At 32.2% G+C, this 17,824-nt stretch overlaps 4 protein-coding genes across 4 annotated transcripts; all 4 read right to left on the minus strand.

The window, feature by feature from the left end:
• Positions 1-7: 7 nt before the first annotated feature.
• LOC139097006 (chymotrypsin-like protease CTRL-1) lies at positions 8-2,476 on the minus strand. Its single transcript, XM_070648768.1, has 5 exons — positions 2,230-2,476; positions 1,038-1,472; positions 788-977; positions 485-708; positions 8-245 (listed from the first exon to the last, which is right to left on the minus strand). Exons 1-5 carry the CDS (start codon positions 2,474-2,476, stop codon positions 40-42), a joined length of 1,302 nt encoding a protein of 433 aa, XP_070504869.1. The 3' UTR covers positions 8-39.
• A 94-nt stretch (positions 2,477-2,570) lies between these two features.
• Positions 2,571-5,399, minus strand: LOC139097005 (uncharacterized). Its single transcript, XM_070648767.1, has 7 exons — positions 5,146-5,399; positions 4,401-4,823; positions 4,145-4,334; positions 3,492-3,718; positions 3,194-3,389; positions 2,877-3,100; positions 2,571-2,813 (listed from the first exon to the last, which is right to left on the minus strand). The coding sequence occupies exons 1-7, from the start codon at positions 5,375-5,377 to the stop codon at positions 2,605-2,607; spliced, it is 1,701 nt and encodes a 566-aa protein (XP_070504868.1). The 5' UTR covers positions 5,378-5,399; the 3' UTR covers positions 2,571-2,604.
• Positions 5,400-5,531: 132 nt separating this feature from the next.
• Positions 5,532-8,330, minus strand: LOC139097034 (uncharacterized). Its single transcript, XM_070648794.1, has 7 exons — positions 8,099-8,330; positions 7,049-7,483; positions 6,793-6,982; positions 6,463-6,686; positions 6,197-6,401; positions 5,822-6,045; positions 5,532-5,767 (listed from the first exon to the last, which is right to left on the minus strand). The coding sequence occupies exons 1-7, from the start codon at positions 8,328-8,330 to the stop codon at positions 5,556-5,558; spliced, it is 1,722 nt and encodes a 573-aa protein (XP_070504895.1). The 3' UTR covers positions 5,532-5,555.
• A 4,135-nt stretch (positions 8,331-12,465) lies between these two features.
• LOC139097035 (uncharacterized) lies at positions 12,466-13,894 on the minus strand. Its single transcript, XM_070648795.1, has 2 exons — positions 13,749-13,894; positions 12,466-13,685 (listed from the first exon to the last, which is right to left on the minus strand). The coding sequence occupies exons 1-2, from the start codon at positions 13,858-13,860 to the stop codon at positions 12,466-12,468; spliced, it is 1,332 nt and encodes a 443-aa protein (XP_070504896.1). The 5' UTR covers positions 13,861-13,894.
• Positions 13,895-17,824: the final 3,930 nt, after the last annotated feature.

Raw genomic sequence — 17,824 nt, forward strand, 5'->3', positions numbered from 1 at the left:
GCATTAGTTCAATATTATAGTAATATAGTTTATTTAATATTATTCCAAAATTAAAATTTCAAAATCATCAAATCGGTGCTCTTTCCAGTAAAATGGAATAAATATTGCTTTAATTGTATCCACAACTTTTCCAATTATGTATTGTCCTTCATGCATTCGTCTTCCAACAAAAAGTTTTGATTCACCTTCATATCCACCTTGTACTGCGTTGCTTGGGAATGATCCAGTGAATTGAATCCAACGATCTAAAAATTAGGTACAAATTTAAATTAAGACATTTCTAAAAGGTATCCGAACAGAATAAATTGAAAAATCAATCAAAAATAAGACCCCAGACCACTTTGCCTCTGACTTGATGCCAGAGTCACCCCAGCCTGGTGCCGAATTTTGGACCTATCAACACACTTGTGGCATTCGAGAATTAATGAATTAATTAATGCCCAGAAATAACAGAATCAAAAAATTAATTAAAATCACATCTTACGTTTCTTAGCCGATGCCAAAATCTCAATTCCATCCTCAAACTTAAGTTCCTCACCAAAATATGGCAAGTAAATTGTCTTATGTGGACGAACGAATTTTCCAATGATTAAATTGTTTTCATACATTCGTCTTGCAACGTAAGTCCTCACACTACCTTCATCATTATAGACAGAATTTTGTGAAATCACATCTGTGGATGGATTGTATGGATTCCATTCTTCGTTCCTAAAATGTCAAAATTATTGAATTGAATATTTTGCCATCAACACGCGGTGTTAGTCATGAATGATCACTAAATTCTCACCTAATTTCATCACTACGTCCAGTTTCAGTCAATATCCAGTTAACAAACAAAGGAACACTTGTAAATACAGCATAACTATCGGATCTACAATTTTCACCAATTTCAAGTATCGCAGCTGAAACAATGCCAATAATTTTAAAAGACGATGTGTGTGACCGGACCACAAATCCAGCTCCGCTGTCACCTTTGCCTTAAATTTTATCAAAATAATTTTTTTAAGAATTTCATATGTAATTTTAATAAATCTTACATGCTGTCTGACTTAAGTCACCTCCACAAAATGTCCTTTTTGAAGCTGTTGTATGAAAACCACTTGGATGCCACAAGCAGTTCTCTTGAGTCACTGTCGGAATTTTTAAAAACCTTAATTTCTCATCCAAAACATCACCATTTGAAACTCCAAATCCAGCAACAAATCCAGTTACTTCATAGACTTTCTCATATGAACTTGGCAGACATACTGGCTGAATTTTATTTGTTAATCGAACTGAACGTCCAAGCTTCATAATTGCAAGATCAGCATCGTATTTAGTACCATATGTTGTGCTCCAATCTGGATGCATTTTAACTTCGACAACGTCAAACTTCTCTCCTTGATTTTTTGATGCATCAGCAACACCGAGAGTTACGGAAATTTTATTGATTTCAAATTTGGGTCTACCTTTATCTTGAATGCAATGAGCGGCTGAAATTGAAAGATTTTGGTTTGTGAGAAATTATGGAAGTAAGTTACAGAAAATTCGGAGATGTATGGCAATTTAAAGCGTGAATCTTAGTTAATTTTCTATCAGATCTCATTAAAAATATCGTAATTTAGCAAAAGATAATGCAGAACAAGTAAGTGTAATTCTCATCAACTCTCACTCTCCGTAACCCAAAGCGTCACTCCTCTCTGTTGTCAAAGAGTAACAAAAACATTTGAAACATATGATCTGTAAAAACCAGAACTCTCTTTTTAAGTCTCTTCTTGCTGATAACATTGAACTCTTTGGGTTAAAAGCAATGACATGCAAATAAGATGAGAATTTCCCATAATCTAAGCATACATAAGGCTGATTCAACCGGTTTTGTTTTATTTGCAGTCATAACAAATTAATAATTACTAAGAATTTGTCGATGGGGTTTTTTATAAAGTTATTTTGTATTTTTGTAATTAAGTTGAATGTAGTTTGCAATTTTTCGGAATTATTTAAAGCACTGGCTATGGTGTTATGCACTGACGTTATTGCGATTGAAATATTCAGTTACCCTGAAATTTCTAGACCCAAAATGAAGCCAAGAAGTCTCGGATATTTAATATCCTGATAGCTAGCTCTGAAGACGAGTAATGCCTTCATGCTTCAATTTATAGTCCTTAGTAATACCAATAAAATAAGTCCAACCAATCCTGTTCAGTCAAGCTTAATCACTTGATCTGTAATAATTCTTAATTAATATCTCACCTGTAAGTACATACTGATCACTAATCAAGGTTCCTGAACAATAAAATTTTCTAGAATTCCCATCTTTAAGATAAAGTGCAGCAGCCCAAGGCCATTGACCTTCCTCAGCTAGTTTACCATTGAAAGCTAAACCATCCGAGCTAGTAAATTTAGAATTGGAAATTCCACATTGTTTCTGACAACTTACTGCCACAGCAAAGCTAATAAAGAGTGTTAATAACTTGATCTTCATGATGAGACTGAACATTTTGGTGTCAAGTAAATGAGAGAAGACAATATGTATGATTATAATTGTCAATACAAAGAGCGGAGAGACAGAGAGAGTTAAAAAGACAAAAGTGTACTGATTGGCTCAATTTTATTTCCAAAAACATTTTACAACAGAACAAGAATCTCAATTAATTCACTGTACTCATACTCTTTTGAGAAATAACCAATGTATATTTTCTTAGTGGTGTCGATGATCTTTCCAATAACATTTTTGCAATCGTGCATTGTTCGGCCGACATAAAGCTTTGCTGATCCTTCGTAACCACCTATAACTGCATTATTTGGGAATGTTCCATTAAATGGGATCCATTCATCTATAAAATGATTAAAATTTGTAATTTTTGATGGACATGAAAAAAAAGTTAAAAATTGCTTACGTTTTTTACCGGTCGTCAAAATTTCAATTCCATCCTCAAACTTGTATTCGATTCCCATAAATGGTAAATATATTAACTTTAAATTTGGTACAAACTTTCCAACTATCACATTGTTCTCATATCTTCTTCTTGCTACATAAGTCTTTATATCACCCTCATCCACGGATATTGAGTCGTGAGGTATTGGATCAGTTGATGAGTTGTACGGAATCCAACCTTCGTCACTGTGTATAGTTAATATTTTAGAATTAGTATTAAAACTAGCGTAGTCATAGTTCAAATGAATCTCTTTAGTACCAAACTTAGGCATGTCCTACCTTAGAATTAAAATTTCGAATTCCTTAAATTTGTGCTCTTTTGAATAATAAGGAACATAAATTGTTTTGTCAATGACTTTGCCAATTACATGTTTGCCATCAATTGTTTTTCGACCGACAAATGTTCTAGCACTTCCTTCATATCCTCCTAAGACAGCATTATAAGGGAATGTTCCAGTAAATGGAATCCATTGATCTGCAAGAATATTATGAATAACAATCATTAGAAGACTGAATTGTAGGAAGTTAATCTTGAATATCAGCAATTAAAGTGCGAATTTTGATGCTAAAAACTTACGTTTTTTACTTGTCGCCAAAATTTCGATTCCATGATGAAAATTTGGTTCCCCTCCATAATATGGCACAAAAATTGATTTCCACTTTTCCAAGAATTTTCCAACAGTCAAACTGTCATCACTAAATCTATGTCTTGCGACATAAGCTTTTATATCACCTTCATATACATAGACTGAATTAGGAGGAATAACGTTTGTGGACGAATTGTATGGATTCCAGACTTGATGACTGAAAAAATTGTTTAAAATTTTTTAGTGTTATTAAAAGTTGATTATTAAGCAGTCTAGAAATGAATATGGCAGATCTAAGTCTTTTACCCGAGCAGCATTTCATGTTTACTAAGACATGACGGCTGATTTCGACCCATTTTGGAGAATGCGGTTCACAAAATTTTGTCGATTGGGTACTTGAGCTTTAAAAATTATTTGAGCCATGATCAAGTTATCACCAATGCACACCTCGATGGTAAGCTTCAATTTAAAACCCACACGTTATGCAATTGATGGCAGTGTCACCCAGTATGCACAACTCATTAACTTTTGTTGTCATAAAGACCTGACTAACAATTTCTATTGAAGTTTCACTATTAGAACCCAAAACCCATCAATTGCCATAAAAGCCCAACCAAAATATCCCTTAGATTCATTACCTTACCTAATTACATCAGCACGGCCTGTTTCTGTCAATATCCAATTAACAAATTTAGGTACGTTTGTGAACACAACATAGCTATCAAATTTACAATTCTCAGTATTGCTAATGGTGGCTGATGACACAATTCCAATTATTGTAGAAGAACCAAAATGTGATTCTACTACAAATCCGGCTCCACTGTCACTTTTGCCTGTTTTTAAAAATGTAAAGAAAATGTGAAATGTTCAGACCAAGAGGATATGTTAAGTCAACTTACAAGCATTTTTGCTTAAATCACCACCACAAAATGTCCGTTTTACACCTGAATGCAGCAAACAATCTTCTTGACTAACAGTCGGAATCTTGAAATATCTCAACTTTTCATCAAGACCATTCTCATTCGAGTATGTTCCATATCCAACCATAAATCCAGTAACTTCAAAAACTTTCTCATCTGGTAAAGGTAGACAAACAGGTTGGATATTCTCTGACAATTTTACAGATTGATTTAACTTAATAATTGCAAGATCAGCATCGAATTTTGTGCCTCGAGTTGCGTTCCATTCTGGATGGATTTTAATTTCAATGACATCATAAATTACTCCGTTATTGTTGGAAATATCAACGGCACCGAGAGTTGTAGAAATTTGATCTGCTGATAGCCTTTGATCTGGTCCTTTATTTTCTATGCAATGTGCAGCTGGGGAAGATTAAAAAAAAAACGTATTTTTTTGGGATTTCCTGTATGAAATGTAAAATAAGTTACTAGAGCGAATCTCTCCGGGATACGGTATAAGTACACCGCTGGTACAGTACGACTATGCAAATCGGTTGTATGATTAAGTTGGACGATGGTATAAAATAGCTGCACAAATAGAACGATACAGCTATAACACTTTTGTATTGTAGCAATGGTGTACCATACCATACAGTTATTCCACCGGGGAAATCGCCCACTGTCTTTCGCCCACTAAACAGGAACTGTTTTTTCATAATTTATAAAAACTAATCTCATTATTTACCTGTAAGAATATACTGATCACTAATCAATGTCCCAGAACATAAAAATTGTCTCTGATTTCCATTTTTAAGGAACAATCCAGCAGCCCATGGCCATTGAGCATCTTCAGCTAGGCTTCCATTGTTACTTAGAACTTTTGTAATTTCAGAACTTTTTTTAGATAATCCACATTGATGTTGAGAGTAGACTGACACAGCAAGACTGATCAGAAGTGTAAGCAGTTTGATGATCATGATGAAACTGAATTGTCATTGATTTTTGAGACTTAGAAGTTGAGCGGGATTGTAAGTGAATCAATTTAAGAGAGTGAAGTACGAAATTGAGAGTGGCAAGTGAACTCTCATGAGGAATAAGTCATAACTTAAGTAAAGAGAGACATACAAAGAGTTAAGTTTAAATTCTCATTTATTGTCAATTTTCAAGAACTAAAATTTCAAATGAACTTTGATACTTGAATTCTTTATCAAAATATCCAACTGATATGGTCCTTGATGAATCAGTAACTTTTCCAATTATAAACTTTCCTTGATGCTTAACTCGACCGACATAAAGCTTGGATCGTCCTTCATGTCCACCTTGGACTGCATTCGATGGAAATGTTCCAGTAAACGGAATCCATTTATCTGGCAAAAAATACGTAAATTATTTTTCCATAAAAGCATGTCAAATTAACTTACGATTCTTATTTGTTGTCATTAATTCAATTCCATCATCAAATCTTTGTTCCATTCCGTTGTATGTTACATATACTAAGCTCCACATTGGGATATACTTTCCAACAATTAAATTGTTTCCAAGCCTTCGTCTTGCTACGTAAGTTTTCACATCACCTTCTTGGACCGAGATTGCATCAGTTGGTATGTTATCTGTTGTTGCATTATATGAAGTCCAACCATCGTCACTGAAAAGGAACAATAAACTTTAAGTCATGAACTTATCCCAGGGCGCATCTAAGGATACGACCCTCTCTTATCCTAACCTAGAAATGGTGCTAGTAAGTTCTATCTAATCTAGATCTATGTGGATTATAGCTTATGCACTACAAAATTTACCTCAAAACTAAAATGTCAAAATCATCCTGAAATTCATGTTCCCTTGCAAAATATGGAACAAATATTTTTTTCGATGAATCTACGACCTTTCCAATAATGTAATTTCCATCAATCATTTTACGGCCTACAAAGAGTTTGATAGTTCCTTCATATCCACCTTGAACAGCATTCGATGGGAATGTTCCAGTGAATGGAATCCATTGGTCTGAAAATGATAAACTGTTATTCGACATTCAGTTATTAGGAATCGATTGTAAGTTTCTTACATTTTTTATTTGTTGACAAGATTTCAATGTCATCCCAAAATTGCAGTTCAGCTCGAAAATAAGGCAAAAAAATTGAGTTGTATGCCGGAATAAACTTTCCAATTATCAAGTTTCCATTCATCTTTCGTCTTGCTACATAGGTTCTCACTGTGCCTTCATCAAGATATACCGAATTTGGTGGAATGTAAGTAGTTGATGGGTTGTAGGAGTTCCAAACTTCGTTACTAAATGAAATAATGAAAGTTATTAAAAATTTCAACACATTCGATGGCAATTCCTATCTGTAGCTTACAGCATACAATCTACACCACATAATTATCATTTTCTCACCTTATCTCCTTATCACGACCAATTTCTCTCAAAATCCAATCAACAAATAGAGGAACACTTGTGAATACAGTATAGCTATTGGCTCGACAATTTTCATCACGTGCCAAAATGGCTGCTGATACAATTCCAATGACTTCAAATGTTGATTTAAAAGATTTGACCACAAATCCAGCTCCACTATCACCTCTGCCTGGAAATTGTTCAAATATGTCCATCAAATTTTATAAATTTATTGAAAAAATAAATTGAATCTTACATGCACTTTTGGTTAAATCACCGCCACAAAAGGTCCTTTTTGATGCTGTAGTTGAGAATCCACTCGGATGCCATAAGCAATTCTCTTGCGTAACAGTTGGAATCTTTAAGAATCTCAACTTTCCATCTAAAACATCATCATTAGACACTCCAAAACCAGCCACATAACCTTCAATTTCAAACACTTTTTCATGTGATTTTGGCAAACATGCTGGTCGAATTTTGTTTGAAAACTTAACAGGACGATCAAGTTTGATGATTGCCAAGTCAGCGTCATATGGTGTTCCAACAATATCATTCCAATCAGGATGCATTTTAGTTTCAACGACTTTACGTATAACTCCTTTATTTTCAGATGAATCAGCTGTTCCAAGTGTGACTGTGATTCGATCAGCATCATATCTGGAATTTCCTTTGTTATGAATGCAATGTGCAGCTGAAATAGTTTAATTTATTATTGGAAAATCCATTTTTTTTTGTTGTTTTAAAATTTACAGAGATTTGAAGGAATGGGAAACTCCAGAATGAATAACAGAAGTGCAATTTTGCTCAGAGAGTCAAGTTGCTCTCTCATTGCTGTATTTGTCAAACAAGATCAAGGTGTTAATAACTTTCATGCTTGCAATTGCTTTTTAACGGTAAACAAACAAGATTTATTGAAAAAAAAACACGATTGCGGATTTAATTCCTGATTATTTGCTGTCATATTTCCAGGCTGGCATATTGACTGGTTTTGTCTTTATGCAAGCTTAAGGTAAATTACATTGATAATGAATATGAAACTTGTTATTGTCTATTTTGAATTTTGTATTGTTTATGGAAGTGGTGAGCATGTTTTTTCATGCCAAAATGATCTCAAACTGTTGTAATCAGCCAAAATGAGATAGTATGAGAAACCAGATGTCTAGTCATCAACATACCCTAAATATATCCATTTTTTAGACGAATTTTTGGAATTTTGTATCAAGCAAAGAATTTTCCCAAATTTGAGGGGATATCCTCTTAATTATGACGTTTCTTACCTACTTTACATAAACAATAACTAACTCACCTGTAAGTATAAACTGATCACTAATCAACGTCCCCGAGCAGAAATAATTCCTATATTTTCCATCATTGAGATACAGTGCAACTGCCCATGGCCATTGAGTATCTTTAGCTGATTCTCCATTATATATTAGACCAGTTGGACCTGCAGAATCAATTCCTGAAATTCCACATTGATCTTGAGAATTAACCAAGACAAAAAGGTTGATTAGATATACAAACAGTTTCGTGTTCATAGTAAGACTGAAGAAAACTGTAACTTTATTGCAAACTGAGATGGTGGAGAAGTTGTTCTCAATTTTGCTTAAGCTGGAATGAAGAGAGTGAGCTGTAATTTGGTTGAAATAAAAAGAGTAAAAGAACTTTTTTTACTCTCCAGAGAATTTAACTTAAATTACGTTACAGTATTAGTGAAATATTCAGATTTGAAGCTTTTTGGGGCCAAGTTCCATATTCTCTGTATTATATACTTAGAATTATTATTATAGGATTCAATGAGGTTTCCTTTGAACACTCACGATTTTTGACGAATTAGAAAGTACTACCCTAACGGACAAATATCGTACTTTCAAGAGCAGAATAAGCTGAGAGCAACGGTCACTAATGTGATCATCTCGTAAATTTAAGGTGAGTTCGCTCTCGAGAGCATGATCTTTGCCTGAAAATGAATTTTGTTAATATCTCAAAAATCAGAGATTTTTTTATTGAATTATTGAAATTTTTGGATATAAATAATGGATATACATAAATTATATTGAGTATTTTATATTATCTATGATACTTGATAATGAAGGAATAGATGAATGCAATCCAAAACTGATTTCAAGTCATACATCAAAATCTGCAGTACGCATATGCCCCTAGACTTTCACGATACCGAGAACTGAACAGGAATAGCCATAATTTACCATTCCTGTTCGGATTGCGTTTCGTGTTTCCGTAGAGCATGGAAATTATGGCAAGGCTCTATTTTTCCTTATATGATGTGCATGTGTATGACAGGAAACGATTTAAAGGGATCAGTTTCTTGGATATAGTTTATAATAATCCTATGAATATTAATTATTAAATCTGTGGTACCACGAAAACGAATAAGGATAATAAAGCTAGAGCTCGAAGTCGATTCGGACTTTATATAGAATCGAATCGATACAAATTCCGAATCGCTCTGACTAAAGCTTTAAATTGTATAAAATTGAATAAATTACATAATAAAATCATTAAAAGTAGTAATTTTTTTGGAAATTTGAAGCTCATTCATCTCGTCTTCATTAAAGACGTAAGCCATTAACTTCATCAGATTATCTAAAATATTCTTACGAACTAAAATTCTCTTGGCAAAAACAAAATAATCTATAATAAATCCCTTAAGTCGATTCTTATTTTCCGAGAAAATTTCCTTCAAGAACTTTTCAAATTCAGGATAAACAGGATCATGGATGAATGAAATGTACTTAAAAATGACTGAATATAATAATATAATGTCTTGTAGTTCAGTCCATGAGTCCTTATAGGTCATGTAAAGATTTTTATATGTTCTGAATACGCTGGGATCTGTTGATCTAATTGCATGTACCAAAGGATGTAAATCTGATCGATAATTATAGAACAAAACCTGTCTGATGCTGTCTCTATCATTATCCAATAATTCTTGAAATTTTAATCCAAAATACATCAATCCTTCTTCATTTGATGGCTTTGAGGCATAAAATTCAACAAATTTGATCATTTTGTTGATGAGTTCTGACTTATTAGACTTAAATAAGTCATAAATTCTTATCAAAACTTTGTTTAAGATTTTCACATCGACATGCTTAAAGATTTTGAATTCAATAAGCTTATTGTAGACCAACATTTCTTCCTTGACCTTCATATTCTCCTCAAAGAAGCTGAGAAGCTTAACGAAATTTTTATCAAATTTATTGTCGATATTTTCAATTTCGTCATCACAAATCAACGTTTGTCCACTTTTGTTAAACATTTCATGCCAATTTGAGCCAAAACAATACTCGACAAGTTCAATAAACTTCATAAAGTCATCAGAATCACTCAACAAGTCATTAGTCATGAATATTTTAATCATGTTGCTCTGCTCATCAACTTTCCACAGAATTTTGAGAAAATTTGAATTTTTAGTGAGGAATATCGACCATAATTCCAGTGATCTCAATGATAATTTGCTCTCCTTTTCCTTGAGGATTCCCAAAGCCTCCTTAACCACCAGTGCTTCAGCTTTTGGATGTAACTTTTGCTTTCCCGTCTGAACTTCATTACACATAAAGTTTAATAAAAATAGACGAGAAATTTGAAATTTTTTCTTCTCCGATTCCATAATTGATAAAATTTTAAATACTTTTGGAAATTCATCAGGCTTAATTGATGGATCATGATTAAATAAATTTGATATTATAAATTGTGCCATAAAAAATTGATTATATGATTCATGTGCAAAATCAAATGAATCATGATGATCTGGATCACATGTTAAGAACTTATATCTGGTGATTCGTTCCGTTGTGTATTTATGCTTCTCTTTTTCCCAATTCTTCTCAATTGACAGCTCCTCAAGCTTAAATCCAAACTTTTCATCATAATGATTCCCAAATGCTGATTTAAGTGCAAATGCTTGATGAAATTTCAGCAACTGAACGCCAGCCAGAGGATTTCTTTCATCACTTTTAAAATTAATCTCAGTTTTTCGTCTGATTCGATCGACAACCTTCTCGAAAATCTCACAAAGGCTTGTGTTGATGTCAATTTTGGATCTGATGAATAAGGCTGTGATATTTTCGATAATTTGTGGATTCTCAATTGTACACAAATTTGATAAATTTTCCTCAATTCTGTCAATTAAGGAAAGGATTTGCTGTGCAATTTGAAATCTCTGCGATGAATTGCAAAAATTTAGATTTTTTAATGTTGTTTCGATAAACATTCTCTTTTCTTTTCTGTAGATTGTTATGACTGTCTTATAAGCTTGAACCTCAAAGATATCCACAAGTCTTTTAATATTTTCTGGATGAAATGATATCCAAAGTTGATGTTTTCGTTCCATTTTGAGGATGATTAGTAATTTTATGAAGAATTCAAAGACTTTTGGGCTCACATCGTCAATAGTGTCAAGCAACAAGATGATCTTATTCATGTCAAATAATTTTTTGAAGATTTTAATTTCCATTTCCGATTTTAATTTTAGAATCTTTTGGAATAACTCGTTTATGTCTTGAATTTTTAGCTTCTTCTCACTCTTTGTGTATTCCTCAAGGATGTCCTTGTGATCTTTAACTTTTACGTACGATACCCAATAACTCTTGTAACTGTTTTTCAACTTTATTGACAAATCTTTAAATGATGCTGTTCTGATTTTTTTATGACTATCAGCAAGTAAGAAAAACTTTTCATTTTCAGTCTCACTTTTGATCTGCATATAGTTCTTGACCTTCTTATTCGCTACCATTTCCTCATCTTGAACCTTTTCATCCATTTCGATTCTTACATCAACAAATTTTCTTCTTATTATTTCACATTTTATGTCTGTTTGATTGTTGTCGGAGATTTTAATTGTTTGATTTTTGATGAGACAGTCTCGGATTTCGCTGGATGTGAGGAGCTTGAGGACATCTGCATCGCTTTTGAAGAGGTCATTAAATGTTGTTTCAACACCCTAAAATTAAAATTTATTTAATTTTACTATTTAAAATACAAAATGTGTATAAGGGAGACTGTAGTCTAAATATGCTTAAGCTAGATTGACTTTGGTCCCACGTCACATTCGATAAAATGTAGCCTCTGGAAAAGCCAGATTTTTGACCATTCCTATGACGTGTGAATTTCTAGTCCAATAATCTAATAATACTAGAGTATCAGAAGTGCCCGTGGCACTCATCTTCAGAATTTTTAGCTTCACATAGCTTCACGTGGCATCACATTCCCCCTGATACCCCTCAATTTTCGGCTTCACATGGCTACCGTTCTTGAATCAGCAAAGGAATTAAGTGTTTATAATATAGAATGTCATATACCCCGAACAGACATTTAAGGACGTTCATTTAAGTTGGGATGTTTACTGTCTGCTAAGGCACTTTGGGAATGATCAACCTTTATTTTGAGATATCAGTTAAGGATTGGAAAACAGTCATAAATGACCACCTTAAGTACCAGGCCTAGGATTCAAAATCACATCCGAGTCTCGCCAATTTATGGCTGGACTTTGATTGTTAAGCCAGCTAGAGCATAATTTGACAAAAATTCAACCTACCTGAAATATTATTTTTCCATGTGATAATCGTTCCTTCATCGATTTTGTTAGATTCTCAAACTTTATAACCTGACTGTTGTCATGTAACATCTTTAATACATCCAAAGTATTGCTCATTCTCGATTCGTATGTGTATTTGTGATATTTGAAAAGTTCATTAAAGTTTTTTCATTTTTCTGCTTTCTCATTAGCGTATCGGCATTTTCCCGAATATTTGCAACATCACTCAAGCGATACTTTATCATTATTTGAACGACCGATGAAATTAGTTCCGAATGAATCAGTTCCTTTGGTTCATTTAAAGCATTCTTAATTATTTCCTCAAATTCTTGGTTCTTTTCACATTCCTTGACGACATTATCCTCAAAAAATTTTTTGGATGATGAGAAATTACTGCATGAGTATGGATTTGTATTATTCATGAATGTAATCATGCATGCAAGTCGACTCAACTCCTTAATCATCACTCCAATGACTTCATACTTTTTAATTTTATCCATCAAGTTTTTTGCTCCGATATAAATGGTTCCATTTGCTAGCATGTCAGCCTTAGTGATGATTGAATTAATCTGATCTTTATAAAATTCAATGTCCTGTTTAAAATCACAGAAAATTTTAAGTTTTTTCCATGTTGCAGCTACTTTAAGGACCAATGAACATTCCGGGATCTCATCAAGTATCTTAAATGCATCTTCGATGCACATCCATTGAATCTGTGACTGTTGTAGATTAAAATTTACTTTTGTTTTTGATTTGAGAATGAATAAGTGTGCAACTGGTGATTCACTCAAGTTGATGTTAGCCGAAATTTCCTCATAAAATGAATTTGAGTCATCGCTTAATGCAACAATATCGCCTTTATTGTCACGATCAAATATGATTCCTTCATTATTTCTGTTATAAAAATGACACAAGTGTGGCTCACTGTCAATCTTTTCCTTTAATTCCGTCAATTTATTTTCACCAAGTAATCGATGCATACTCTCACACATGTTGATGAATTCTTGAACCTTTGGTGAAGCTTTTTTGTAATCAAAGCCGACTTTTTTTGATGGAAATCTTGAATTTAACTTTAACAAGTTTATGATGATTTTATTTGCATTTTCTCGACTATTGTTGTCACTTGTTTCATCGGTGTAGTTGATCCATGCAAATTCAACTGCATTGCGTCCATTTGTGTCTTCACAGTCAACATGAAATCCATATTCGATGAGATTTTGAACCATTTTGCAGTTGTTTTCTTGTACGGCTACCATAAGGAGATTACAGCCTGATTCATTGCCTAGTTCTTGAAGTTTAATCTTTTCCTTGGTATGAAATATTCTGTGAACACCTAAAATTGTTAAAAAAATTGGATATACTGGATGAAAATTAATAAAAATCACCAAAAACTAACCCGACTTCTCCAGCTTTAATTCCTTCATAATAAAAATTTTGCAATATTCAGTCAATGATCCATCAGGGTCCTCAAAATAATCCAGCATATAAATTCTCTCAGATCCAGCCATTTTCCAAAATATATATCTGTCAAGCTTCCCAACCGTTGACTCAAACTCAAACATGATCAAAGTTTTTTTGCTAAATTTTAATTTTCTAAAATTTTTAACAAAATTTTGATCAAATTTGTCATCAATTTTCATAGTCACTCCAATTAAATTGTCTATTGCGATGATTTCTGTTTTAAACCAGTGCGATGAAATCATCTCGAGGGACTTTTCCACGGACGATATGTTAATTATTTCAATAACATCTGCGGTATTGAGCTGTTTTCCAAAATTTTTCAATATCTGACGTTGGATCAGATGGAACTTGATTTGAAATGGAGTCTGCATTATGATCTGTAGAAAAAATTGTTAATTTTTATAATAATTTAAATAGTTTTTTGATTGAAAATTGTGATAATAATGCATTGCTATCCTATACCCACCTTGTAATTTATAGATTTTGCAGAATTGTTGTATTTTTCTTATTTTAAATATAAGAATGATATCGAGTGCTTATAGATTGTCCTAGTAATATAAACTAAATAAAATTTATGAAGCAACAAGTCAGTTAATAATCATTATTATGATTCAAGAAATACATTATTCTCAAATAGAATTTATCATCAATATGAATAATCATTCAATCCTTTTCAGACATGATGTTTCATTTTAAAATTATTACTCATTTAGAACATGATTGCACTGCGATGACTTTTAGTCTATCTAAATCAAGGCTATATAATTGGAATCAAGATAATTTAGGTTATTGTATTATCTCGGCATTGGAGTGTCGAAATTTTGTTACTCCTCAGGTCAAAGCTCAAAGTCGACTCAAATTTCGAGTTAAATAAAATCGAATTAGTCGACTTCGAACTCTGCCTAAGATAAAGGGTCGGGGAAATAAGTAAATTTAGTCAGAGTTGGCAGGACTCCAGTGTGACTCTCCCCCTAAAAAGCAGTCACCTCTATTAAAGTCCGGTTGAGATCGGACTCCAAAAACGTGGATATAAATTTTCAGTTTTACACTGTGTTAACGGGTGTTGACTCCACTCATTTTGGGAGGCAACTCTATAGTGAAGGGATCTTTTTGAAATTTTGGATTCTGGACTTTAAGTCCAACCAACTCTGGTTTTAATTTTAACTTTATTTAAAGGCTGCAATGAGTTGTCAAAAGATATTCAATATTTGTTAAATTTTGTAGTCATTTTTGGAAAACTGTCAATCTGCATCGCTATTTCTGAATTTGTCATTTTTATTTTAGTTTCATTTACATCTCACAAATATTGCTTATTCTTCCTTAATCATCTCACAAATGTTGCAGCAATTGTAGTTTTTTAAAACATTAATAAAAATTTCATTAAATTTTGAATCTTTAAATGCTTTAAACACAAAATAAGCAGCATAAAAATACTTAAACCATTGGAAAGGAAACAAAAGTTTTCATTTTCCATGATTAAAAAGTTTCTCAGCCAACAACTTCTTCATCAGTCCATTCACTGCCTTTAAATTCTAAACCACAATAACAATCACAATAGTCAGCTGTAAAAAACAAATAAAATGCTCAATTTATTGAGAAAAGTCTCTTTTAATACACAAAATTTCAATAAATAATTACAAAATTTTTCGCATTAAAAATGCTTTTTTAACAAAATTTAAATATTTTAACCAGAGATCGAAGCCGCTGACTTTTTAGTCGGCGGCGGCTAAAAATCGGCTTAGCTAAGCGAAAAAGTTTAGCCGGCTAAAAAAACGGCTTAGCTAAGCCGATTTTTTAGCCGGCTAAATATTTCGGCTTAGCTAAGCCGATTTTTTAGCCGGCTAAAATATTCGGCTTACGTAAGCCAAAACTTTAGTCGGCTCAAATATTTAGCCGGCTTACGTTAGCCGCCGGCTAAGCCGTCACTAAATGAATGAATTAATTTCCAAATTAATTGGAAATTTATTCAATTAAATACAATAATTAATATACTAATATGATTATCTTATTTCTATACTTGCTTGTGAAGTATATAATTTCATAGAAAAATAATACAAAATGAATTTTTTATCCTTTTTTGAGTTTTTTACATGTAAACATTTAAAAAAAATAATCCTTATTATATTATAGTAGTAAGATTGCTGTAACATTTATAAATTACATTGTAACATATGAAAATCTCAAAAAATATCAAAAAAGAGTAAAAAATTCATTTTGTATTATTTTTCTATGAAATTATATACTTCACAAGCAAGTATAGAAATAAGATAATCATATTAGTATATTAATTATTGTATTTAATTGAATAAATTTCCAATTAATTTGGAAATTAATTCATTCATTTAGTGACGGCTTAGCCGGCGGCTAACGTAAGCCGGCTAAATGTCTTAGCCGACTAAAATGATCGGCTAACGTAAGCCGAATATTTTAGCCGGCTAAAAAATCGGCTTAGCTAAGCCGTTTTTTTAGCCGGCTAGAAAAACGGCTTAGCTAAGCCGATTTTTAGCCGCCGACCTAAGTGACTTCGATCTCTGATTTTAACGTATTGAAGAATACAAAATTGAATTTTCTTATATTGAGTATTTTTGAATTTATATTTTTAAATATTTTTTTAATTGTTCACTTATTACATAACATCGCAAGAAATCCCACATTGATTTCCTTATTGCTGATTGACTTTGTGCTTGATAATAGTTTTTGTACTAAAAATAGAGTTATTATTAGATAATTTACATTCAATTGACTAGAAATGCTGTGATTTATTACCTTTCTTTGACATTGCTTAGCATTTTGTAGATTGAGCTGAGATGTCTCAACAATTTCACGTCAGTAATCAATATTGATAGTGAGAGTTGATGCTTGATGAGTTAAGTATGCACATGGATGAGTAAAATTAATAAAACTGTTCAAGGAATGCTTGTCACACTGCCAAAGTTGTGCAAATTCATTCTGTTGAATTTCAAAAATATTATTAATTTAAATAGTAAATTGTTAATAAAATGCTTACCTTTGTGCAGTTACTAGACTCAATATGGTTGGTAATGATGCTAAGATATACTTTAACTAATCATTCAAGTCTAATGTTCTTAATATTTGTTGATATTTTAATGGTAATGTCTCAAAAATTGATATCATATTTTTGCATCAAATCCTTTGTCCATGCAACTATTTCTGGATATTTTGATTTATTTTCTAATGCTAAATCATGGATATTCTTGTTTAATGATGTTAATTTAGTTAAATATTTAACCTGATCATCTTTATTGCTGATGAAAATTTGAATTTGTGACCATGTAAATTCGGCGATTTCTTTGACATTCCAGTACGTAGCATCGTGTAAAATGTGAAACCCGTCAATACAATAATTGTTAATAAAATCTAAAATTTCAACAGAATTGAAAATTGTTGGAATTTTTTGCCAAAGATATTTGTGAACTTCTAAGTTTTTATTATCAATTACTGCATTTTGTAACATGTTTTGTTTATAATCATTCAAATGTTTCAAAAAGGATTTAAGTTCATCTACTTTTGTAATATTTTCCAGCTCTTCAATTGAAAATTTCATTATGTGATGGTCTGAGTGGCATGCAGCATAATTAATTAAATTGTATCCTTCCTCATCAGCTTCTCGAAGTATTTCCAAAAATTCATCATCAGAATTGCAAGAATTTCGAAATATTTGCCGCAAAATTTGATGAGTTTTTACTTCTTTTGATGAAATTGCAACTCTGTGAAGTAAATTCCGTCCACGATATCCTTTTGATCTCAAAATTTCTTGATAATCAGAGTCAGTTAAATGTTCTTTGAATTTATTTATCGTGAACTTAATTATGTCTGGATTGTTACAAATCACAAGAAGATGAATGTAATTGTTGCCATTTTGGTCCTTTTCTAGGAACAAATTTTTCAGTTTATCTTTATTTTTGCAATTTTTTATCAAGTTTTCCCATAAAATTTGATGATTTTCAATTTTTTGATCTGCAATAAACAGCATCAAATCCTTCAGAGATT

The sequence above is a fragment of the Chironomus tepperi genome, unplaced genomic scaffold, assembly GCF_022539635.2.
Source record: "Chironomus tepperi strain 1889 unplaced genomic scaffold, CSIRO-AGI_Ctep_v1 contig_412, whole genome shotgun sequence".
In the NCBI taxonomy this organism is placed as follows: domain Eukaryota; kingdom Metazoa; phylum Arthropoda; class Insecta; order Diptera; family Chironomidae; genus Chironomus; species Chironomus tepperi.

Excerpts from the sequence above, each read along its gene's own strand:
- LOC139097006 (XM_070648768.1), bottom strand. The coding sequence starts at position 2,476 with ATGTTCAGTCTCATCATGAAGATCAAGTTATTAACACTCTTTATTAGC. Across the intron at positions 1,473-2,229 it reads TGATCAGTATGTACTTACAG|CCGCTCATTGCATTCAAGAT; the intron begins GTGAGATATTAA and ends TTTCAATTTCAG. Across the intron at positions 246-484 it reads TTTGGCATCGGCTAAGAAAC|ATCGTTGGATTCAATTCACT; the intron begins GTAAGATGTGAT and ends CCTAATTTTTAG.
- LOC139097034 (XM_070648794.1), bottom strand. The coding sequence starts at position 8,330 with ATGAACACGAAACTGTTTGTATATCTAATCAACCTTTTTGTCTTGGTT. Across the intron at positions 6,402-6,462 it reads CTTGTCAACAAATAAAAAAT|ACCAATGGATTCCATTCACT; the intron begins GTAAGAAACTTA and ends TATCATTTTCAG. Across the intron at positions 6,046-6,196 it reads TTTGACATTTTAGTTTTGAG|TGACGATGGTTGGACTTCAT; the intron begins GTAAATTTTGTA and ends GTTCCTTTTCAG.
- LOC139097035 (XM_070648795.1), bottom strand. The coding sequence starts at position 13,860 with ATGGCTGGATCTGAGAGAATTTATATGCTGGATTATTTTGAGGACCCT. Across the intron at positions 13,686-13,748 it reads ATTAAAGCTGGAGAAGTCGG|GTGTTCACAGAATATTTCAT; the intron begins GTTAGTTTTTGG and ends TAACAATTTTAG.
- LOC139097005 (XM_070648767.1), bottom strand. The coding sequence starts at position 5,377 with ATGATCATCAAACTGCTTACACTTCTGATCAGTCTTGCTGTGTCAGTC. Across the intron at positions 4,824-5,145 it reads TGATCAGTATATTCTTACAG|CTGCACATTGCATAGAAAAT; the intron begins GTAAATAATGAG and ends AATCTTCCCCAG. Across the intron at positions 4,335-4,400 it reads TGATTTAAGCAAAAATGCTT|GCAAAAGTGACAGTGGAGCC; the intron begins GTAAGTTGACTT and ends TTTTAAAAACAG.